We start from the raw sequence: 26,025 nt of genomic DNA on the forward strand, positions 1-26,025 counted from the left end.
TGGACAGTTATGTGAACGATATCACTTAGAATTCTGCAACAAGAGGACTAGATCAATCAGAGACTGTGACCAATGGTGCAAGTGTTCAATTGTTGTAACACTTTCCAATAATGTATGGCTACTTTGCTGCAATAAATGTTGCATAGATTTTTATTGATTGTGGCAAGATATACATGCAAGAGAAAATGATATCTGTACAAAAATATATGCTCTTGCAAGAATGAGGGTTTTACATACATAATCATTATAGACTTATGCCTTTCAGCATTCAGTCTGCAAGCCTCTGAGAATTTACTAAACGTCGCCACAATCCTCGATTTGCAACTAGTGTTGTGGCCTCATTTAGTTCTATACCTGTTATCTTTAAATCGTTAGAAACCGAGTCTAACCATCGTCGTCTTGGTCTCCCTCTACTTCTCTTACCCTCCATAACAGAGTCCAATATTCTCCTAGGTAACCTATCCTCCATTCATCTCACATGACCCCATCAACGAAGCCGGTTTATGCGTACAGCTTCATCCATCGAGTTCATTCCTAAATTACCCTTTATCTCCTCATTTCGAGTACCTCCTGCCATTGTTCCCACCTGTTTGTACCAGCAATCATTCTTGCTACTTTCATGTCTGTTACTTCTAACTTATTCATGATATCCTGAGTCCACCCAGCTTTCGCTACCGTAAAGCAAAGTTGGTCTGAAAACAGACCGATGTAAAGATAGTTTCGTCTGGGAGCTGACTTCCTTCTTACAGAATACTGCTGATCGCAACTGCGAGCTCACTGCATTAGCTTTACGACACCTTGATTCAATCTCACTATATTACCATCCTGGGAGAACACACAACCTAAATACTTGAAACTATCGACCTGTTCTAGCTTTGTATCACCGATCTGACATTCAATTCCGTTGAATTTCTTACCTACTGACATCAATTTAGTCTTCGAGAGGCTAATTTTCCTAACATACTCATTGCACCTATTTTCAAGTTCCAAAATATTAGACTGCAGGCTTTCAGCACAGTCTGCCATTAAGACCAAGTCGTCAGCATAGGCCAAACTGCTTACTACATTTCCACCTAACTGAATCCCTCCCTGCCATTTTATACCTTTCAGCAGATCCATGTAAACTATGAACAGCAAAGGTGAAAGATTACAGCCTTGTCTAACTCCTGTAAGTACCCTGAACCAAGAACTCATTCTACCATCAATTCTCACTGAAGTCCAATTGTCAACATAAATGCCTTTGATTGATTTTAATAATCTACCTTTAATTCCATAGTCCCCCAGTATAGCCAACATCTTTTCCCTCGGTACCCTGTCATATGCTTTCTCTAGATCTACGAAACAAACACAACTGCCTATTCCTCTCGTAGCATTTTTCAATTACCTGGCGCATACTGAAAATCTGATCCTGACAGCCTCTCTGTGGTCTGAAACCACACTGGTTTTCATCCAACTTCCTCTCAACGACTGATCGCACCCTCCCTTCCAAGAAGTCCAGCAAATGCTTCCCATTCCCATTAGCTTCCATATCTTCCCCACATTTACCAATCACCCTCTCGTATCCTTCAGTTCTATTACCAACTCTCGCATTGAAATCGCCCATTAGCACTATTCTATCGTTATTGTTGACCCTGACCACGATGTCACTCAATGCTTCATAAAACTTGTCAACTTCATCCTCATCTGCACCCTCACATGGTGAATACACGGACACAATTCTTGTCCTAATTCCTCCCACTGACAAATCTACCCACATCATTCGCTCATTTACATGCCTAACAGAAACTATGTTGCGTGCAATGGTATTTCTGATAAAGAGCCCTACCCCAGACTCTGCCCTTCCCTTTCTAACACCCGTCAAGTACACTTCATAATCTCCTATCTCTTCCTCATTATCTCCCCTTACCTGAATATCACTTACTCCTAGCACATCCAGATGCATCCTCTTTGCTGACTCAGCCAGTTCTACCTTCTTTCTTCCATAAGCCCCATTAATATTGATAGCTCCCATCGAATTCCATTTCCTTCGCCAAGTTGTTTCCAAGGAGTCCCTCGCCTGTCAAATGGGAGTGGGACTCCATTACTCCCATAGGTCCGAGGCTTGCTTAAAGTGTTCCGAGCTCGGTAAATTCATGAAGCAGGATGCTACCCTACTTGTACATTGTCCAAGTGAGAATCTCTCCTCTAACGGGTTATGGACCACCGGTGAATTGTTTAGTCCTAGCCGCCCGAGCACAAGGAGGGCCACGACTCAGAATATGTCCGAGATGCCCACTCCCATTCCATAGCAACTGGTATCCCGACTCTCAGGATCACTTACTAGGCCACTCAGCCGTTGCCCATGGTTCACGAACTAGGACGTGACTACAGTAACCCACAAACATGAACCATGCAGTGTGTGATTGACTCATTGAATTATTATGGCCATCTGGAATCAAATACGACCGGCTACTTTTATTTTGTTACTGATGCAGGTACTAGCATGGTAAAATCAGGACAAACACTGAAAGGCATTTTTCCTAACTTAATTCATATAACTTGTTTAGCACATGCATATTTTCTCAGCAATGCGATTAAGAGCAATTCTTTCCCATTGGTAGATCAATTTGTGGCCTGTTCAATGACAATTTGTTAAATATCCTTTAAGTCACGTTGTTTAGATTAATAGCACCCTGCTCCAGTGTTAACATGATGGGGAACACGGATGGATGCAGCTTTATATTGTGCTCAGAACACAGAAGTATTCAAAGAGGTTGTTAATTCATTGGACTCGAAGATGCATCAATACAAACAATGCAGAATATTATGTCAGGCATTGAGTTAGAAGAGAATCTTGTTTTTATAAAGGTCCATTTTTCTTTTTTGCCAACCACCATGTCACTGGAAGCTGTAGGATCTCCCTTAAAGGAAATACTTACTGCTTTCGAAAAAACTATATCCAATCTAAATTCTTTTCTTGGTAGTATAGGACAAAAAGTGAAAAAGAAATTATGTAACTTCAAAAAATCCTGGTTATAAACAGACATTCTCGAAGGAAAAACGTCTGTCACACCAAGAGACTTGCCTCTTTCTGTGGAGCAGTTTTCATTTAAATATACCCCAATAACATCTTGTGATGTGGAAATAAGTTTTTGATGTTACAAAAATGTTTTGCGAGACAACAGACTGTTTTTAAGTGGAAAAGTTTTGCAAAGTGATGGTTGTGAACTGCAATTCACCACTCATCATTAAGAACGGGACCATTTCGGCTTCAACCTCCAAGGAATAAACGTAAGTTTATTATTATTATTATTATTATTATTATTATTATTATTATTAATAATACTAACCTGACTTGTCTGTCATTTTTTCATTTTAATAATAGTGCATACTTATTGGAATATTTTCAAGTTCTTAAGAGCATATTTGCCTGCATATTTGTTAGTTTTTTACGTCATGAACTTCCGAGCCTTATTTATTACAGTTAATTGTGTCCAGGTCCCGCCTAAATACAATTTGTGCTGACAAGAGTAATTACGATTCTGCATCCTTTCCTGACTGGAATTTACAACAAAATCATGGGAGGAATGGACTTCATGGATGAAAGCGTCAATAGGTATTGTGTGGCAATAAGCAAGAAATGGTGCTGGGCCATATTTTCCTGGCTTCTTGATGTACCTCTCCAGAATGCAAGGTTTCTTAGCAGGTCACGAACTAGGATAGCTCAGTTGGAATGCAATATAGAAGTGGCTCAGCACTATGTGAACTCTTTTGGTGTTGAGCCAAAGGGAACCGGTTGCCCTTCAGAGGGGCATTCAAGGGAAGGGCATGTGAATGAAGACTTGAGACATGACAGACGGAACCATCCTGACATTGCAAATCCGGGAAAGAAGCGAAAGTGTATCAGGGAAATGTGCAAAAACAGTAATTGCACATGTTCAAAATATGACGTGCGACTGTGTTTCATTCTCAAGGGTTATGAATTTAATATGTGTTTCATCCTTCGCACCCTATGTTCAGGTTTTGTCCAGTATAAAGGTGGTTGAATTAAATTAGAACAAACTAAGATACAGATGTTATGCTTATTTACAAATCTCCACATCATTTGGTAATTCTCACTACAAAAGTGCCTGGCATTACATATACAGCCAAAACTGGTTAAGACGTTTTGAGGGAACAAAAACAATTATTACACACTATGAATCTCATGTTAAATCCAAGCTGACGATTGAAAGACCTCAAGCTCAAGACTGAACAATCAACATTTCATTTTGTGTGTTTCCTATGTTTTAAATTCATTTTACATGTCTTACTGAGAATAACCCAATGCCACGTTGAAACATGCCTATGTGTGAAGTTTCATCGTAACTGGACATAAAATATATAGTAATGACTAGGAGGATTAAAATAGCTTTGTACAATTTTGTAAAATGGAAAAAAATTGTCAAAGAGGGAACGTGCTAAAACAGAAAAACAATTACGCTGTTAACTTTAAGTTTAGGTTTGAACATAAAAATAATTATGATGAAAAGAAAGAAACAAGTGTTTACAATTATAATTAATGAAGTAAAGAATTAATATATTTTAAGAACATAGTAAATCAAGATAAAACTTTCTTAGACACGAACTATGCACATTTCTTACAATTATGTTTAAATGTCCAACATCTCGAACTTTCTCATACTTGCTTCTTGCCTCATACTTGTATAGCTTTCTTCTTCTACGTAACTGAAAGTGCTACAAGTCACTATACGTAAAGCACAGTAGGTCTCATTTGCATATGTTACACAATTCACTTACGAACGTAAAATCAAGCATCAACACGTCACACAAGCTATCATTGTGCAATGCAGACAAACACAGGCCCACATCAAAGACTGGCTCGAGATTGACGCTCCTTGCAGCTGGAGGGCGACACGCTAGGGCCGTAAAATTGAGTTCTTTACCGCATCCTTACCCAGGCCAGTCGTGCGCACCACGTGACCGGGAATGCTAATTTTAATTTCTTATGGTGGGGGTTACAAACAAACTTGAGTGACGTAAATGTGCTATCCAGGTTCCTTTAGCATATTTTTAACAGGACAAGATATGCTTATCCCGCACTAGAATTGCTCTGTTCAACCATCAAAAGTACGTCCATAGACAGAAGTGAATTTATTGGAAGAAGTTAGTTACTCAGAAACGAGTTAAGCAGAAGACTAATAGGACATTGACTGAAACCTTGGAATAATGACGCAATAACCAGGGAAATGCGCTAGAAAGCGACATCTTAACCAGTTTCGGCTGTATGTTACGGCTTGTATTTCCAAAATTTAACAGTCAGTTCTGAGAAAAGTGATTTGGGTAGGTTCTGACCATTTGGTAATATGATCAACTAACAAAGAACATAAATCTTCAAAAATGTATGTAAATCATTCAGGCGTTCAAGGGCTAATGTAAAAAATGAAATATTATTGCCAGAGATAGATATATAATTTTTAATGGTTCCTAATTATTTCTTGTTGAAAACAGCAACTGTCCAGTGTGAACGACTGGCAGGGTTCTGGGGAAACACAGCCTGTGCTCATGATCTCTCTATACACGCCTCGTTAGGCTGTTTTTCTTATTTACAAAATTTAATTTCCACACCAAGTACAAAGAATTTTAAAAATGCAATTTGACAACATGCACTCAGCCTTCTGTAAACAAATATATAACACCCACCATTTCATTGGCATCAGCACAGATCTTAAAATATTACACATTGAAAATAGAAAATCATTAAATATAAAGGAAGCAATAGAAACACACATGCAAAAAGCCAACCAGAATAACTTCAATCACCAACACCAAAGAGGCCCCCCTGCTATTTATTACTAAATAAAATGACTTATCAGTGAAGCATAATTCCAACTCCATTAACTCAATTTATTAATTCACTAATGTTCATTAAACATCCCCTAAATCATTTCCAAAACAGTTTAAAATATGAAAGTAAGAAAATACATCTACAGTTTTGTGAAATCCAATGACGTCATTTTGGTGGCCATTGTACCACCACCATCACAACCAGTTCAAGAGTCGCACATACCTCGAGGCAGATGGTCACTGCTGCTGAGTTGCGCTGGGGGTGTGAGGAGATAGTTGAGCCACTTTATAAATTCCTTTATCCGGAGATCGTACCAGTCCCCATCGTAGTACACCGAACTACTCAAAAAAGGATTCACTATAGACGTGGCAATGGAATGCTTAGGGTTCGTGATATTTGACAAGAACCCATCTGGATCGTAATACCTGACAGATTTCTCAGGTTTACAGGCTTTCTTTGCAGACAGGATGAGATGAGAAACAGGCAGAATTCCTGATTTCCTTTTTCTTCCACGTAGAATGCTGTCTGTTTGAGGTGCAACTCCTGAAGCAAAAAAAAAAGTTTAAATATCTTCCATTCAGATGGCAGGACAATCTTTATCAAACAAAAAGTCTTACTTTGAAACAACAGTAGAACACACAAGGAAACTAATAGACTGCAATTATAACATTTATTGATCATAAAATCATTAGGATGATCAAAATCTTCCCACCTAAGGATAAGGAGTACCTGAATAACAATACTACATATGCTGTATACACATATATACGTATACACGAGTAGCATGAAGTTGCAGAACAGCAGGCAATAGTGACGCACATCACATATTTCTGCAAGGTCCGCAAGCATGGTTCTTGAAAATAATTATAGAATTCCTGAGAGTAGGGTAATGGCGATGTTATAAATGAAATCTGTAGTTAGCCCAAAGATACTGAAAAAGTTGACAAAAAATTTAGTTACGGTTCCTCAAGCACCTAACATCAAGCAGATTACAGAGATGGATGAAAGCTCTTACTTTTCTTTACAGAAGTGATTTTTTTTTTTGCATCGACCTCTTATGGCTGGGGTTTGTTGGTCCCAAACCTAACTGTTTGATTAATAATGATGAAAAGCAAAAATGTCAGTGCATTGATTGCTTCCTCTGTTGGAAAGACCATGCGCTTCTTCATGGACATTAAAACCTTGTTCTCTCAAAGTGTTCGGCATCATTGATCTGGATACATTGTGGCATTAGGAGCGTAGTAAATCACCATGCAGACAAGCACTTGGGACATGCAAAAGAGTTTTGAACTCTCTGTGGCAATGCCAACAGAGACTGCTGGGTACAGTACACACAACTGAGATATTGGCATTCATTTTTATTGCCTCACACCATTCACTGCAAGACAATCCGTTACGCATACCTACCAACTTTTCCAATGACCTATCAGTAAAATCCTTGTACTTCAGCAGGAACCCAATGCACCAAAATGCAGTAATACAAGAAATTTGATGTATTTTCTTCACTTCAGATAATTACAAGATGAACAGCATTCATATTTAACACTACATGTAACGGATGACATAAGGGACAAAATACTTAATCTCAGTTAAACACAAATATCCTTAAAATGTATCAATGAATTACTTACACAACGTAATTTGTTTATGCACACGACAAATTAAAACTTTGAAGTAAAGAATATTGCTGCACACAAGTTATTTACATTATTTTCAGCATGAAGAGCACCTCTTTGAGTTGACAATTGGCTTCTATTGCTTTCTTCAGAAAGTCAATAGAATGTGTGTATATCACGCTTCAGAACTTCTGGTCTTCAAAATGGAAATGGCTTCCAGAGTTCCATTGGACATCAATGACCAGAACTGTACCCTGTTTCAAATCAGGCTAAAATTCATTCACACTCTGCATTACTATGTGATATGGTAAGAAACTGCTTGAATCTAGAGATGCTGTCATATTTATGATGCCCATCAGCTCCACAGATATTCAACAACTGTGCCCATTTTGAATCATTTGCAGCATGGTTACTTACAGCACTATTACCGCGGCCACCAAATTAGGCGGGTGAGGAAAACTGCGCTGTCTTCAGATATGGGAACGGCAAAGCGACAGATAGTCAAGAGTCGCTTACCTCAGAGCACGGATTGGCAACGCTGATCGTGCAGTGCTGTCTAGTTGAAGCCCATCCGCTCCAGGCCACCTTACCCGCGTCATTCCCTGTCATGGAGCTGTTGAACTCGCATCGTACGTGCAGTTAAAATGGATAGTGAATGTGAACTAATTTGGGCTCAAGTCGAGGGGACCAAGACATTCAAAATAAAGGACATAGAGAAACTCGCGTCAGAAGCCATCGACCATGTGACAGCTACAGATTGGGAAAAGTTTTTCAATCGCGCGGAAAATCTTCAGACGGACGATTGGGCCAAGAAAATAGTAAGGGACGAAAGAACAGAGCCATTCATTATCAGTGTAAATGACGACTCGACATATAGTGAGATGTGTGATGACACTGACTAAGAAATCTCAGCCTGCCTTGAAGCTAGAAACAGATTCTTAATCCATTGTAAATTATGTTAACCTATTCTTTAAAGTACTTCTTTTTGCATATTATAGGTCCCGCAACAAGAGCTTGACGAAACTCAAACGTGCGCAGAGACCAACATCTGTTGGCGAAGTTTAAGCTCGTTGCGGGGCTCCTGTGTGTCGCCCGAATGCTGATTACCGGGCTCATTGTTACTCAACCGCTCACTGGGAAGCATAGTGTACAGCTTTCTATCAAGCGTGTATTGAAAAGAAGCATGAAGCGTGTGCTTGTATTATTAATATTTTATTTATATTTTGTAGCTGAAAGTGAATTTGTTGTAGTATAATAGTAGTGTAGTAGTGTAATAGTAGCGATGCCCGCGTTTCGTTCTAAATTAGGGAGTGCTAAAACTTTACACAGTCAAACCAGAGAAGTTATTTATAATGTGTATAAATTCATGAAAAACGAAACCCACCCCACTGGAAACTTATGCGCTATTCAAAAGAAAGTGGCCGAAGCAACGGGTGTGTCTGAAAGGTCCGTGCAGAATGTAATACGAGACGCAATGAAGATCGAAAGGGGTGAAGTGGATTCATTTTCAATGCCTGGAAAGAGAAGACCGAAGTCTGTCAAGAAGTGTGAATTAGACGATTTTGAGAAATGCGCGGTCAGGCGCACGATTCACAATTTTCACAATACCGAAGGCGAGAGACCAACACTTGAAAAGATCCGTAAGAAACTGGTTGAGTATATACAGTTTAAAGGTTGCGTAAGAACACCAAGCAAGATAGTTCGAGGCCTAGGTTTTCGATGGAGGAAGACAGAAGATATGCATGGAATACTTATGGAGAAGCCTGACATAAGGCTCTTACGTGCGCAGTACATACAAAGCATAAAGCGGTACCAACAAGAGGGTGGGCCTATTGTTTACACTGATGAGACATATTTGCATAGTTCGCACACCAAGTCAAGTGCTTGGAGCATTACTCTTCATGGACTGAAGTCACCTATCTCGAAAGGGCAACGATTAATAGTGGTACATGCCGGTTCAGATGCAGGTTTCGTTCCAAATGCTTTGTTGGTTTTCAAATCCAACCAAACAACAGGGGATTATCACGATGAGATGAAATATAGAAACTATGAGAAATATCTGACAAATTAATTCCTAATTTGCCACCCAACTCTGTAGTCGTGATTGATAATGCCTCGTATCATAATGTCCAATGTGAGCGTGCACCCAAATCATCCAGGAAAAGTTATGCAGGATTGGTTGACTGATAAGGGTATTCCGTTTTCTACAGAGATGATAAAACCCCAACTGTACGCTGTGATTAAATCCCATAAATCACGCTAAAGTCATATCAAATCGACAGACTACTTGCTACATATGGGCATACGATTTTGTGTCTACCGCCATACCATCCAGACTTGAAACCAATCGAAATGATTTGGGCTCAAGTTAAAGATTATGTAGCACAAAGGAATGTTACTTTCAGACTTGATAATGCAAGAACATTGCTGATGGAAGGAATTGCGTCAATTGGGGCAGAAGAATGGTCAAGTCGATGTAGGCACTTAATCGACACTGAGAATAAGTACATTGCAAGCGCTCACATAATGGATGAAGTATCAGACAGTATAATCATTAATCTGGAGGACGATAGTGACAGTGACGGAGAGAGTGTTAGTGATAGCGCGGATGACAGTAAAGGCGATATGAGCAGCTTTCAACCTCTTTCAGAAGATGCGGACTAGAACAAGCCATTGGGTAAGTTAACCGCTATTTTACGATCACACAATTCTTAATCTCTTTGTTTGTTATTGTTATTTCATTCAATGCTTCTGATTCTGCATGTCCAAAAATATCAATATGCTATAGGGCAGCGATGGCAAACCTTTACCAACTAGCGTGTTATTTAAGGTCTCGTGTATTACTTTTTACAGTCTAGTGTGCCACATGTTATTTTCCTTTAAACTCATCATGAAACCCCTGATCTGAGTTCAATTAGGTATTAGATTGCATAACTTGTAAATCCATTCGACTGAATGTTTTATTACTTTATTTTGTATTAAAAATTGCATTTTAAAAACAGGTAAATTTTAAGAATAAGGTAAATTTTTGCATTTTGTTTAAATATGACCATAGAATTAACTGGGTATAATAAATTAAAGCGTAATGTTAAAATGTGCTACGTTGCTAGATTTTTGACCTATTTATTACATGTTAAAAACATTAATATATGTGGTCTGATGTGCCACAGAAGTCGTGTTCGCGTGTCATAGGTTTGCCAACTCTGCTATAGGGTAATGTGTCCTGGCTCTGGTTATAACTACAATAAGGCATTACATACACGCGGCGAGATTTCACTCGAACGCTAGTCACAGTTCAGCTAGCCAGACCGCCAGCGCCGACGGTTCATTAACAACTGCTGGCAGTAAGGTGATTTAGCGAAGTGATGGGGGCGTGCAATGCTACTACCGAGCCCACTTGAACACTGCCGATGTTCTGCGCAGCTTTCTTTGGCAAGCTCTTCTTGCGGGACCTATACTCAGTACAATACACAGTGTTCAAATATTTAAAGTTATAATGTAATAAAACCGATACGGATTAATATGTAATCCGAAAGTATTTACGGCGTCCTGCAGACTTTGCTGGCGCGCGTGCCCCGAAATGCCTCAGCCAGCGACATTTACATGATCGCTTTCCGGGCCACTTTCCAGGAAAATTACAAGACTCACGGAAATATGTTTCAGATAAAAAATATAAGTCAGGCAATTTTTTACATTTTTCCTGCAGACAAAATGCTATTGGCTGAAGAAATAAAAACTTGGCTACTTACTGAAATTTTCAATACATGATTCTACGGATTTAAATTTACTCGTTAAAGATTTTATTTTTAATAATTATTTGAAGTGGATTATATGGAAAATAGTTATACCATTAAAATCAGCAGTCTTTTCTGAATCTTGTTGTATAATTTGTTTTGAAACATTGTATGAAGTAACATCAGGAGCTTGAGAGAGAACTTGCCTCGCGCTCCGAAATGATGTGTTCAGTTAGACATTTCTTCGCCAGTTGCTATATAACCTTGGCAACACCGTAATTTCTCTGACCCGCCTAATTTGGTGGCCGCGACAATAGTTAAGTCTACCTGAAGAGCCGCAAACCGGCTTTGAAGTTCATTCACAGCGTCGTCTTGTTACACTTTCCCATTTACACAAAATATAAGGAAACTTCCCCAAAAAGAAATGAACAGAAGAAAATTATGCTGCTTCAATATCATTAAGTTTTGCAACCTGTGCATGTTTCAACACATTGTTCTTTAAAGGGAACTTATTAACCACAGTCACAGGTCGCTCAGAAAGTTTCTGCCTGATGAGAAAAACAAATTTGTCTTAATATCTTGGAGTCTTAACGAAGTTTGAGGTATTAATGCCAATAACCAATTCATCATCCTTCTGATTTTGGATTGGGTGATACTGGACATCAAGCAAATGCAGACCGTTTAACTACACTTGACTTGACAAACTTCGAGATCATCTGTTTCAATAGATCCATCATTAATGCAAACAGTACATGGATATGTGGGAAAGCAATCTGAAGGACTGTATTGATCTTGTCAAATGATGGGATAGTCACGTGTAAAACAATTACAAAAGGCCTTATTCAGGTCTGAGGAAAGAAACCAGTTTTTCTTCACGAGATGTACAGTAAAACCTTGTTAAGATGTTTCCGCAGGGGACAAAAAAGAACGTGTTAGGCGAGAAAAGGTACTGAATATACAAATAAAAACTATCCAATAAGGATAGGGAAACACTAAATGACCTTTTCCGACATGAGGGCATACGTCGTGTATCCGCGGCTATAGTGTAAACTATATTTATGTCTAAAGATGAGAAAACTATTATCAAAAGGTGTGAAAAACACCAAACAACAAATATGAAAACAAGTGCACGGGGGCCAATAAAAATATCAAAGTATTATTCTAAAACAAATGTCTGTAGAAGCCTTTTATTTCAGAGCAGTGGGTTATTAAATATTATTCTTTGGTCACACTCTTTGACAATGAATTGGAGGTTACAGTCGACCCTGTGCGACTGGCAGAAATGACTTTGGCCGCATTTTGAATCGAACAAAATTTCGACCAACTTGAGCGATAGGGTCGAAACTCCAAGGTGTAAGTTCAACATTCGCGACCTCAGCGAGCTTCAAGATTTCAAGATCCAACAGATTTAAATGTCTTCATTAGTAAAGAATTTCACGACTTTTTCCGTATCCATAACTAGGCTATCACAAGACAAAGCGAAAAGCAAAGCATTTTTATATAGATTTAATACGATGACAATCGGGACTTCAAATTTACTACGTGTTAAGAGGGAAAACTTATAAATGAGGAACGCACTAACGAGGTTTCTGTGTAGTAGGGTTCCGTTTCTGTGAACAGGTGAGTCACGTTTGGAGGAACATGCTGTTCTTTTGCCAAAAGATGAGAAGGAATCAAACTCTCCTCATTTGCTTGTCAGATCTACTGTGCCCTGCTTTGAGAATAGTAAAAAGTGAACTGAAATATTTGAAAAACACACACACACACACACTCATCCTTAAAAAAAATTGAAGAAATGGATCCCACTGATCTAATACTCTGTCTAAAACCCCCGATTAAAGATCTTCTGTACACCCACTTCTTTTCCAAGCATACTTTGAAATTTCTGAAGACTTTCCTTTGGCACTCTTCTCCAAGTAACAGAATACCAACAAGGATCTCCAATTCTAACTGAAAGCTGCAGCAGCTCTTTCAGCAACCAAGTCAATTGGATAGCAACAGCAACCAATGCCAATAATAATAATAATAATAATAATAATAATAATAATAATAATAATAATAATAATAATAATATCATTATTATTATTATTATTATTAAAGCGTCTTTATTGTGGCGAAGTTAGGGCTCCCGGCCCTTTCTTACACTTAACCACTTCATGTATATACAATGTATATTTTACATAAAATTTAAACATATGAAATCTTTACAACCTAAAGTATAACTAAAGCAACTGAAGTATCACTAAATAAACTAAGGTGAGTAAAGTATAACCAAATTATATACAGGAACACATTGCAATAAACAACCATATTCACTCTCATTCATGCATCCCATTCACACTCAAGAAAGACTGGAAGTGCTTAAAAGATGACGCTGGCAAAAAATTTTAAATTTTGTCTTAGATTTAGCTTCCCTGATGTGATTCGGGAGTTCATTCCACCAGCCTGTGGCGGTGATCGTGAACGATCTGTTGTAGGTTGCGGTTCGATGCACAGGAATTTCTAGCGTACAGCCCCTGACCGGGTATTTAACAGGTGTAGGGAACTAAGGTAGCGAAATCTGGTGGATAGGTAAGGAGGAGGGTTTTCAGAAAGCACTTGATACACCAAAGTAGTTGCGTGGAGTCTACGTCTGCCATTCAGTCGTAACCAAGATAATTGTGTATGGAATGGGGATACATGGGCGTATGGTTGTATGTCGAATGCATACCTGATGCATGCATTTTGGGCACGTTGCAGTCTCATGCTTTGCTCGTTATTGATGTCAATAAAAACTGTATCACAGTATTCGAGAATTGGAAACAAGAGTGACTGAATGAGCTTTATTTTCAAGGACCAAGGAAATATATTTTTAAAACGCTTCAGAGGATGCAGGCTTTGATATACCTTTTGGCACACTTTCATCACATGTTGCAACCAGTTCAATGTTTCGCTTAGAGCCACACCAAGATTCATAACTGTTTCACAAAGTGGAATAATGGTATTGTTTAGTGCTACAGGAGGAATTACGTATTGTTTTAAGACGAGTAAGTTTTTCGAAGTACCAATGATTATTGCTTGCGTTTTAAGAGAATTAATCTTGAGATTGTTACTCAATGCAAAATTACTTATGAGACTTAAATCGGCATTACCTTTTCCTACAGCACTCTGAATTTTATCAGTTCTTGAGTGGTAGTAGATCTGCAGATCATCAGCATAAAGATGATACTTGCAATGTGTAATCGATTTGGCAACATCGTGTAAGTAAAGTGCAAACAGCAATGGTCCAAGTACAGACCCTTGGGGGACACTGAGGGGTTTGTTAAGCCACTCAGATCTGCTATTATTTACTTTGACACACTGACGGCGATTTTTGAGGTACGAACTGAAAAAGTTTTTTTGCCGTCTTGCTGAAATTTAATGAATCCCATTTTGAAAGTAGCAGTTGAGGAACAACAGTATCAAAAGCACTAGAAAAATCAAGTAGAACCAGTACAGTCACTTGTCGAGTGTCCATTGCCTAAAGAAGTAAGTATAAATAACCACCTAATCGATACTTTATTAATGCCTCAGGCAAATGTAATAAAATTAGAACTTACAAGACATGTTTCGACCACTTAGTGGTCCTCTTCAGCTGTATAAATAAAGAACTGGAAAGAAAAACATTATGACAATAAGCACAAATAAAAGTTCTTTGGAGACTCCTTTGATAAAAATGGAGGTCATCAGAATAAGTCATCTTGCCTCTCATTCTTGTTTGGAAAAGATGTTTATTCTGCGCTGTCTAGAGGGTCTGACTCAGCGTGACCTGGTGAAGTAACGATGTGATACAGTTTGACAGTTCATGAAAAGCTCTGGAGAGAAGGGAAGTAGAGTTTTATCGTCATCTAAAATAACATGTGAGGGAGGAGGGAGATTGGGCTGTGCTTCTGCGATGTGTTTGATTATATCTCTTGTTCGTCTAGTCTGTTTCATGTCTACCCATTCTAAGTATTTGCTAATATTCTCATATAAGATGTTTTTATGCTCATTTTCGTTGAGATTCTCTTCACCGTTTTCCAATTTATCAAGAACGATGTGGATGTTTTCTAGGTTGTTCATAAGATTACCTTTATTAATCATACAGATAAATAAACGGTGAAGTTTTAATTTTATTCAATTTGCCTGAGGCATTAATAAAGTATCGATTAGGTGGTTATTTATACTTCTTGATTAAACATCGATACGGTCATGAAATGGACAACTTGTAATGTCCATTGCCTGTCAGATATCATCAGTTACTTTCAGTAGGGCAGTCGTCGTGCTGTGTCCTTTCTTGAAACCAGATTGGTAAGGGTCAAGCAGTGAGAAGTTAGTCAAGTAAGTGAGGACTTGTTCGTGTACCAAGCGTTCTAGTATTTTGGAAAGGGGTGGGAGAATGGATATAGGGCGATAATCTGATGGTAAACTAGGAGAATTCTTCTTAGGAATAGGAATGACGATAGCGTGCTTCCACACAGTTTGGAATACTCCCTGTACGAGGCAATGATTAAATATATGTGTCAGAATAGGTAATATGGCACCAATAATATTTTTTATGAAAGATAATGGTATGTCGTCTTGATGAGCTTATTTTAAAACTGGTAGAACTCCATTCTTCTGTCCGATCATAACAAGAGCAATGTTGAACAGAATGTCAGACCTTAACTGGCACTTTAATTCCAACTGCGACAACAGCAGCTTGCGTATGTTGCGCCCTGTCAAATTCCCTTCCAATGCCGATACCGACAGCACTGTACTTATACTTTCTTTTCTTCTTCGTTTTGCCTCATAACTGAGGCGTCGTGATTATCATAATATTCAGCCATCTAACCGATGAACCATACTCCGCCATTCTTCCCTATCTAAAGCTTTCAATGTGGTTGCTCTGAGAGAACTCTGTACGGGGCCCATTCACCATGTCAATCCATCGCGTTGGTACTCGTCCTCGTTGCCTGGTTCCCTGGACTTTGCCCTCAACAATCAGCTTTTGAAGACTACCATCTCGTCGCATTATATGTTCAACGTAGCATACGATCTGCTGAGAGACCTTGCACGATAGACAAACTTTTATCTGAAGTTGGTTCAGGATTGATGTGTTCTTGCGAAGAGCTCTCCAAGGAATTCTTAACATTTTCCTCCAGCACCACATTTCAAAGCTTTCTGTCCGTTCACAATCACATTTGACGATGGTCCACGTCTCTGCGCCATACACAACTGAGAAGACTATAGATTCAATGAGCTTTTTTGTATTGATGGTGATGTTAAATTTCCAGATCTTCTGCAGACGGATCATTGCTACCTTTGCTATTTCAATTCTTCGCTTTATTTCATCGTAAGAACCACCAGCATTCGATAGTAAGGAACCTAGATATACATACAACTTCACACCCTCCAATCTGATATGTGGCCTGTTGTTCTTACGATCAATGTTCAATACTTTTTCTAGCAGTATCATAAAAAGTAACCACTATGGGATGATCATCATCATCGTTGACCAACTCCAGTCTCTCAGGTGCAGTATACGAGCCCCTTCTATTTTGTTCTGTCCATGAACCATTCTTCGTTCACAATCCACTCCCAATCCTGACCTCTCTCCTCTACATCCTTCTTCACTAAGTCTGTCCATTTTTCTCTAGGTCTGCCTACTGGTCTCTTTTCCCTGATTTCTCTTTCATACTGTGACCGTTCACGGTACTATAGATACCATATTGTGACATCCGATATCAATAATATGCCGTTTTCCGCGTCATTCTACGACGTTTAGCCGCAAAGCTAGCAGACCCCAGCGCTGCATGGAATACGAACGATGCGCTGCTACCTCAGAGGACAAGAGGCTCTATACGCGTAATGACAAGGGCGAGTCATACGCTAGCCAGCAATTAGGATGTTTCTCTCTCCTGTGCGAGCGAGTTGGAAGGAATAAAAAGTCATGTGTCATAATCAGGGAATTAGTTAAAGATGACAACAAAACATCTTCCAGTTATTTAACTTATTAATTACGTGATCTGAATCGGTGCAGTGAATTACAGAACGTCTTCACGGGTCTGGCGGGGTGAGCCTACCCTGGAGTTTGGCAAGACGCAAGACAATCATTGCACAAGTGGTGGATGATTGTTTGGCGATTATAATCAAACCGCCGATCCTAAGAGAATAAGATTCGATCAGTAAAATATAGAAGGTCAGAGCTATCTGTTGATATGCAAATCAACGCTGACAAACGGCTTTTTACGGAGAGACTTCCGACATGAAGGCGTGGTTAACTCCCACTCTTGATTTTTACCCTCTGTCTTACAAACGAAATCGGATAGGAGACCACTTAACCACTATCTACTGTGTCTCCGTACTGTCCAGACGTGACGCTATTTTGCACGATCTGTGAAATGGTCAATACTTTCATTAAGTGATGAAGTATTGCCATTGTAAGATTTAACTAGCAAAAGTACTGTATAAATCGTTATTTAAGCGCAGTGATTGACGTGCACATATTGTGAAAATTTCGTGTATTTATAACATTTGTATCATCGAAGGTAGTGAACAAGGAATAACCCACCTGTTGTGAGCTGCGTAGCATTCTAGCTACTGTTATATACTGTATGTTCAATGGATTCGTGTGTGGCTAGATTAATTCACTACTAGTCAAATACAGTGAAGTGTTGTGGAAGCATAGTTGGAATTACAATTAGAACGTTGAAAAAGTGAATTTGTTCAGAAAATAGTGATTCACATATAATAATAATAATAATAATAATAATAATAATAATAATAATTGGGCAGCGTCTGCCGAAAATATAAACATGGATGTGAGTTGTCTTACATTGTGAGGGGATGTGAAATAAGCAAACTAGTGACTCTTAACATTGGATTATAGTGCTAGTGAATACGTGATATTTCAGCAATATTGGGATAAATTTAACCATACTTGAGTGTGGTGCGTATTACAAGTTAACACAATTATAACCATAGTGTTTTCCCCTTTGCATATTGGAACGAGTGATCGCTGATCTGGGAAGAGAATATACGAGTCACCTAGCCAGCATATCATTGTTGGATACCTCCAGGATTATTATGCCCGGTGAAGTCTACAAGATGAAGAATCTCATCCCAGAAACGAATCAAGGACCTCACGACATCAAAGGCAGCAAGATGATAGCTTAAGCAATTATGAGTGTGCTTCCTCGGACAAGAATGATCACTCTAGATAAGTACACTTCGATTTACTATGTTTGAAAGTCATTTCCCTCCTGTACATAGTTAGAATTAGCATGTCAAATAGATTAAAAATGTGAATGATGATCGCAGGCTGTTTCGAAGGGATTAAAGCTTTTAGTTTGTGTAGTAGGAAGTTTGTTACTGGCATGATGCCCAGCATTTAATTTAAACCCCTTGGAAAGTAATGCATGTTAATTATAAGGTTTCAGTATTGATTTTTTTGTCTTCAAGAAGTGTTATGATAATGGAAGTGATATCCATCTAGGTAATCTCAAATGTTATGATAAAATGAGATGTTCTGCCTCCTCAGAGAATACGAGGATGACTTGTATGTCATGCATAAGACAGAGCATTTGAGGAGTTACAATGATGTTTTTAGATGTGAGTATAATTTCTAGATCGTGAACTTAATATCTAAATTTTTTAGAATGTCTTGAATAATATCCTTTATGTAAATATATGCAAGTGTTATGCCTTTGCTGGCAGGACCTAGTGTTTACAGTGCACTATGTCTTCTGGTATGGGCTAGAGCAATTTTGTTACTTTCATTGATCTGTGTCTTATCCTTGGTTTGACAATATGAAAGTGACTGAGGTGTGAGCGATGCTAGTAATGCCATTCCTTGTGCAGCCAGTCCCTGCAATGAATGGTATGAAAATGTTGCTCAAAGGGGCGGTTGATGCATGCATTTCAGTGGGCTTGGCAGACTGAAATGTAATAGCAACTTCTGGCTCTGTGAGGAAAGCAACGAGAAACTACCTCACTCCTCATTTCCCTAGTACGCTTCTTCAGTGATGCCTAGGCCATCTATGGCAGCTGATGGCAGAGCTGTTGAGGATCCAACCAGCCTTAGGGCTGAAGACTGAACATACATACATGCGAGTGTTTGTGGTATTGAGCCGGAAGTGATTGTCGGTGAATATTTTGTCGATTGATAGTCAAAGTGAGATAGAGATATGCCAGAGATAATTAATGCAAAGTGTGAAGAATCGCACCACGCTAATTATGATGGAAATAGGTTGAATAGAACCATATGAGAATTAACATGTTAGCGTTGAGCTTAAAGGAGCCGTGTTGGCCCGAATTTGATATCGAGGTAGCTTATTGAAGAGAGATATCTTCCCCTGACTGTATGAAAGGGAGACAGACAAAAGTACCCTTACGCTAGAGAAAGTGCCAGCTGGATAAAGGGCTGAGGAAGCTGTAGGCAGGTTACAAGCCTTGACTGCAGTGCTGAATGACCATTCACTTTCTAACAATATCCGACGGACATTTACGCATAGAGTAGTCAATTGTCCCCGCAATTGAATTAATATATTAGGAACAATAGACTTCCTCCCAATTTTATTTTCATTTATTCCATGCGATCTAGAAATTCAAAACGTCCATCCTGCAGTAAGACCATGAGTTCGACCCCATCTAGGGTAACATGTATCATCGCCATTATTTTTGGTGATGGAAGGACCATTCCCTCCATATAATATTGTATATATGATAAAGGGTCATACTATATGTTTAATAGTAGATGAGTGTATTATTACATGTAAAATATAGTGTTATTGTCGACGCGTCATCCATAAGTCCAGTATTATTTTATATAGAACGATTAAATGGTATTTTTAATCCCGGTGAAATATGCCTATGCGATTAGTTACAGCTTTGTAAATAATAATGAAGCTAGTTATTAGGGCTAAATATGACTCAAATATTTTGGAATGTGGTTGTCATAATTAACATATTGTCTTAATCCTTGATTGCGTAATGATACAATCATAAGAAATTATAATATTTCAAGATTTCAGTTCATGAATAGAAAGCTGGAATGATATCCCAACATGTGATCATTATAGTGCCTATTAATATATATAATTAATTGATTAATTAATAAATGCTTAACAATGTTGTGAATAATAGAGGTAGTAACAAATGAAAGGCCTCTAAATATCGGGATTATTGGTGTGGAATACTAATTCCACAAGACAATTAAATAATTTCATTAATTTAAATCCTGCATTTTTTGTTTGTAATTAAGATTATTTATGGCACATTTTATTTTAGTTGTAAATGTTTTCTCAGTTTATAATAAATTTGATACTCATAAAACCTTAAAAACATAATTCTTTTGATTTAGTAGCGATGTATTCCTCATATATATATATATATATATATATATATATATATATATATGAGATCCCTACTTATAAATGATTTATTTAATGCCCATTAGTCCGGACGCACCACAGACCTGCAATGCTCTAAAATTTTAGCCGTGGTTATTCTGAAATAGGGATGATGAGAATTCGATTCTAGGGTCGTTCGTCAAAGATCTCATCACGTATTTTCCATTCAGCCGATGCACTTACGAATTATTATCATCATCATCATTATGCACTGAAGCCCTGGACAGGTGCAATACTCCTTTCTTGCAGACCTGTTGGCACTCATTCTTTTCACATGACCAAACCACTTCAGTCTTGCCTTTTGGATCTTCTGGAGTAAGGAGTCTTCTAGTCCTATGTCTTCTCTGACTTTTTCATTCCTGATTTTATCCCTCCTGGTCTTCTGGATCATTGTGCGTAGGAACTTCATTTCTGCAGCTTGGAGTTTCGAGTTGACCTTTGTTAATGTAGTGGTTTCCAGGCTGTATGTGAGGAGAGGGGTGTAGTATGATTTATACAGTGTCATCTTGGTTTTAAGTGGTACTTGTTTACCCCATAGTAGCTGTCTTACTTGGAGGTAAAAAATTTATTGCTTTGCTGATTCGACTATTTACTTCATATTTAGCTAAGTTATCCTTGGACATTATACTACCCAAGTACTTAAATTCTGTGACACTGTCCAGCTTAGTGCCATTTAGCATGATTTCTGGCTGATTGTCACCCTTCTGTACCTTCAACACCACAGTTTTAAGCCTTGTTGATGTTTAATCCATATCTCTCAAACTCCTGACTCCACCTCTGCAGTCTCTCTTCTACATCTTTCTCTGAGTTACCCCAAATTACCACACCATCTGCAAATGCAAACGCTTTTAAAGTCTTGTTGCCCCTTTTCTTTTAGCGCCTTTAATATGGTATCCATTACAATGATAAATAATAGGGGCAACAAAGCACTACCTTATTGAACTCCCCTTTTTGTCTCAAACCAGTCTGACAATCCAGAACCGACTTGTACACAGCTTTGTTTTCTCGTAAACAAGTAACAATATCCTGTGTTGCAGTACGCGCCATCTTGTCCAGGGCACATGATTTTGTGCGACCACAAACACTTTCTTTTTTAGCGATTTCCGACGTAGGAAACTTCTTTCCGAACAAAGCTCCTGCATGATCTGCTACTCTGAATGAAAAGTTACATTCAACCAAGAAAAGAAGTAAACATTGCCTTGATTACATTGTAAATATTATCGAGCTTTGGCAAACAAAAACCTGTATTTTCTAATTTCCTTCCTTACATTTCAAATTACCAAGTTGTTTAAACACACTTTACATGATTAGTCAGGTGGTATTTGCCACCATGCGCTATGTCAGTATCGCATGAGCACACTGTACAAAATGCAAATATGTCTTCTTTACTAGATTTCAGTACAAATGGGAAACTGAAAGAACAGGCTTCCCTAAACACCTACTGTCTTTTTTCACCAATTTTCTCGTGATTACCGATAAACAACACAATCATAAGACAAAATAAGCAATGAACACAATTCACATTTCTCCATTACATAACCTCAGCTCTGCAACACATGACAAATATGAAGCACATTAAGTGACAAATTCACATGTTATTCCGTAACTACGACAACCTATGCTTTGCAATCCATAGTGAAGAACAAAATAACTTCTTTATACAGGATGGGAAAGGTTATCGAACAAACAATCAAAGCACAAGTGAACGGTTATCCACGAGTTTGTCTCTTTCAACACAAATTGATATCAATCGACTAGCATTCAGGATGCATCTTATTCCTAGTTGAAGACTAATGATCGAATGATTATAAATCAGAGCAATGTATCGATATTCGTTTAGACACAAAGCATGTATCGGCAGTCTGCGGAAACTTGTTCTGGCGCAAATTTTAAAAAGATGATCGTGGTACGTAAAATTGTATAATATAGTACACGATTTTTTAATGGTATCGTAATTTGAAAAATGGCGTTTTACGACTTTTAGATTTTAATTTGGAGTTAATATGGTGAGTTTGACAAAAGTTTCTCGTTGAGTGTAAAAAAAAAACTTTATTGGAAAAGTACAAAACTTTTCATGCGTTAGTATGTTGCAGATATATTTCCCATGATGCACAGAATAAATCCAGACCTTCAAATTTCATTTCAGCATATATCAATTCAGGTCATCTATGGAAAGTTGCAAAATTAGGAATGCTCCCTTAACCATAATATTGGCATTATTTATAAATTTAACTGGAATCTTATGGTTGTATTGTCTGGAATTTGGATGCTATCATCACCTATAACTGAAGATTTTTAAATCTGTCTAAAGTAATGTAGGATTAACAAAATTAGAAAATAGCTGAAAAAGAAAATATTTAACAACAGATTATACCAGAAAGAAAAAAAAAAACAGAACATGATTCATTCTTAAATCTTCAGATTCTATCAAATCACATTTAATTTTTGGTATACCGATCAACTTTTTTCATAACCAACTAGTATTATGAAAAAGTTTAAATACCTGTAATACAGAAGTTCCCTTTTCTTCTTAAATTAGTATTAACAAAAATTGAAACACATCATTATAGACCGTTATGCCTTTCAGTGTTCAGTCTGCAAGCCTCTGTTAAAGTGTAATATAGCAGAATCTGATATTCTTTCAAGAACTAAAATGTATTTTTATTAAATACTTTTTTTTAGGTATAATTTGTTAAATGTATTTTTTCAGGTATTTTCTGATTTTATTAATCCTGCTTTAATTTTGACAGACTGCAAAACCACCTGCTACAGATTAAGCACAACTGAAAAAGATATAGTATCCACTAAAAGAATGGCTAGTTGTGAAAAATGAGATCAGTAGGGGTGCTGACTTGAAGTTGTAAGAAAGGTAAGATCAAGTAAGAAAAAGTGAATAACTTTGGAGATATTAAACCTGACTGATGAACGGTATATTCACAAAATGCAAAAAAATGGGGAGGGCAGAAAAGAATACAGGCGATTCAATAATGGCGTAGATAGAAAGTGCAGGTCAGTTAAGGAGGAATGGCTGAAAGAAGTGCAAGGGTGTTGAAGGTTGCATGGTGTTTTTTCTTTTTTTACAAGTTGCTTTACGTCACACCGACACAGATAGGTCCTATGGCGACGATGGGACAGGAAATGGCTAGAAGTGGGAGGGAAGCGGACATGGCCTTAGTTAAGGTACAGCCCCAGCATTTGCCTGGTGTGAAAATTGGAAACCACTGAAAACCATCTTCAGGGCTGTCGACAGTGGGGTTTGAACGCACTATCACCCGAATACTGGATACTGGCAACACTTAAGCGACTGCAGCTATGGAGCTCGGTAGGTTGCATGGTTAGAGGAAAGGCTGATGATGTATACAGGAAAATCAAAGAAACCTGTGGAGAAAGGAAAACTAGGTGTATGAATATTAAAAGCTCAAATGGTAAACTACTTCTAGGGAAAGAAGACAAGACAGAAAGATGGCAGGAACATATACAATTGTCTCAAGAAAAGAAGTACAAGGTTCTGCAACAAGAAGGAACTACTGATGCTGATGAAATGGGAGACAATTTTGAGGCCAAATTTGACAGAACCTTGAGACTTAAATAAGAACAAGGTACCTAGAATTGATGACATAACCTCAGAATTACCGACTACCTTAGGAAAAACCAGCATGAGGAGGTTATTCCATTTAGTGTAAGATGTATGATATAGGAGAAGTGCTATCCGATTTTAGACAGAATGTTATACTTATTTCCAAGAAATCTGGTAATGACAAGTGTACAAACTACCACATCATTAGTTCAGTACCCCATGCTTGCAAAATTTGAACACGCATTATTTATGGAAGAAAGACAAGTTCAAGCTCAGTTGGGAGAAGATCAGTTTGGCTTCAGGGGGAATGCAGGAAAATATGAAGCAATCCTGATTTTAAGTCTAATCTTACAGGATCAAATTAAGACAAGACAAGCCTACATATATGGCAATCGTAGATCTAGAAAAGGCATTTAATACTGCTGACTGGACCAAGCTATTTGAGATTCTGAAAGTGATCAGGGGGCATATACCAAGAAAGAAGAATTATCTACAACCTGTACAAAAATCAGTTTGCAGTGATAAGAATCAAAGGCCATAAGAAAGAAGCAGCAATCCAGAAAGGGAGTGAGGCAAGACTGCAGTTTGTCCCCTCACCTTTTCAGTGTTTATATTAAACAGACAATAAATGAAATCAAAGAGGAATTTGGAAAAGGAACTAAAATCCAAGGGGAGGAAATAAAAACTCAGATTTGCCCATGATATTTTATCCGAGTTTGCTGAAGATCAGGAGAAATTACTGAATGGTATGGGGAGTCACTGAGAAGAGGACAATACTAAAATACAGTAGAACCTCAATTCGAAATCGGTTAATTCAAAAACCCGCCTAATTCAAAGAAGCTCTCGTTCCCGGAAACATGAGATGCGGTTTTGCATGTTATTTAAATTGTTTAACTTAAAATACGGATAATTCGTCATTCGAAGTACGAAGTACGCCCCATTACCGAAATTCAGACTTAATTCGAAACTACCTTCACATTTTAAAACGGTAGTATGTTACAGAGAAATTTAAATTCAAAATTTATCCCCGTCATGATAGAACACATCTTCCGGAATAAGCAGCATTAGCTTTCTGCACTTTCACACACTTTGGTGTGTCTGCAATGTGCTTCATCATTGCTAAGTGAGTGAAATCTGAATTATTTTGTATTCAACGTTTTAAGGAACGCCGTAATATCATGCAGTCTGCGCCTGTGCAGAGAAAGAGAATCCGCGAACACAGGCGATACCGACAGTTGACAAAAAAGCGTGGCTCATTTTAGGCACCAAACAATATTGTCATTGCTGCTGAAACTGCATTGCTTTCTTTTAATGTTGAGCCCAAACGGTCTTATGGTATTAAAGGAGAAAGTGCCAGCCGGTAAAATCGTAGGATGAGAGTCATTGTACTGTGTTGCAATGAACATGGAAGTGAGAATTCCTCTCCTCACCATTGGGAAGTTCGATAAGCCACAATATCTTAAGGGCATCAGGCACTTTCCGTGCATGTAGAAGGCATCTAAAAATGCAAAAAGTGGAGTAATCCAAAAAATAATGCATTTGCACAGGGGAACCAGCACGATTTATCCTCGTCTTTGAAACGTGTGATTTTTTCTTTCGTTGCGAGAGGTTATGTTTGTGAGGGAGTTATCCAAGTGCATTATCTGAATATTCTATATGCACCTCCTTGGATGCATTTTGGAAACAGTTCTTTTCCCATGGCATTTGAAAGGTTTAAACTGTGAATCAAGGTTAACTGCATGCAGTAACAGGCTTTAGAATATTTTGTAATGCAGCAAGGGTTGGTACTACTGAAATACGAATTGGCGGTTAATTCGAAATCACGTAATTCGAAGCCCGATTTTTAAGTTCTAACGACTTTGAATTAATAAGGTTTTACTGT

The 26,025-nt window shown here is 38.1% G+C and overlaps 1 protein-coding gene across 1 annotated transcript in view; it reads right to left on the reverse strand.

Annotated features, from left to right (window-relative positions):
- Positions 1-26,025, reverse strand: part of LOC136875848 (abnormal spindle-like microcephaly-associated protein homolog) — a 277,845-nt gene that overhangs the window by 157,472 nt on the left and 94,348 nt on the right. Inside the window, exon 5 of the mRNA XM_068228216.1 lies at positions 6,050-6,370. Coding sequence (XP_068084317.1) covers positions 6,050-6,370 — 321 coding nt within the window. The remainder of the gene's footprint in view (positions 1-6,049; positions 6,371-26,025) is intronic.

This window comes from Anabrus simplex, chromosome 6, assembly GCF_040414725.1.
Source record: "Anabrus simplex isolate iqAnaSimp1 chromosome 6, ASM4041472v1, whole genome shotgun sequence".
NCBI lineage: Eukaryota > Metazoa > Arthropoda > Insecta > Orthoptera > Tettigoniidae > Anabrus > Anabrus simplex.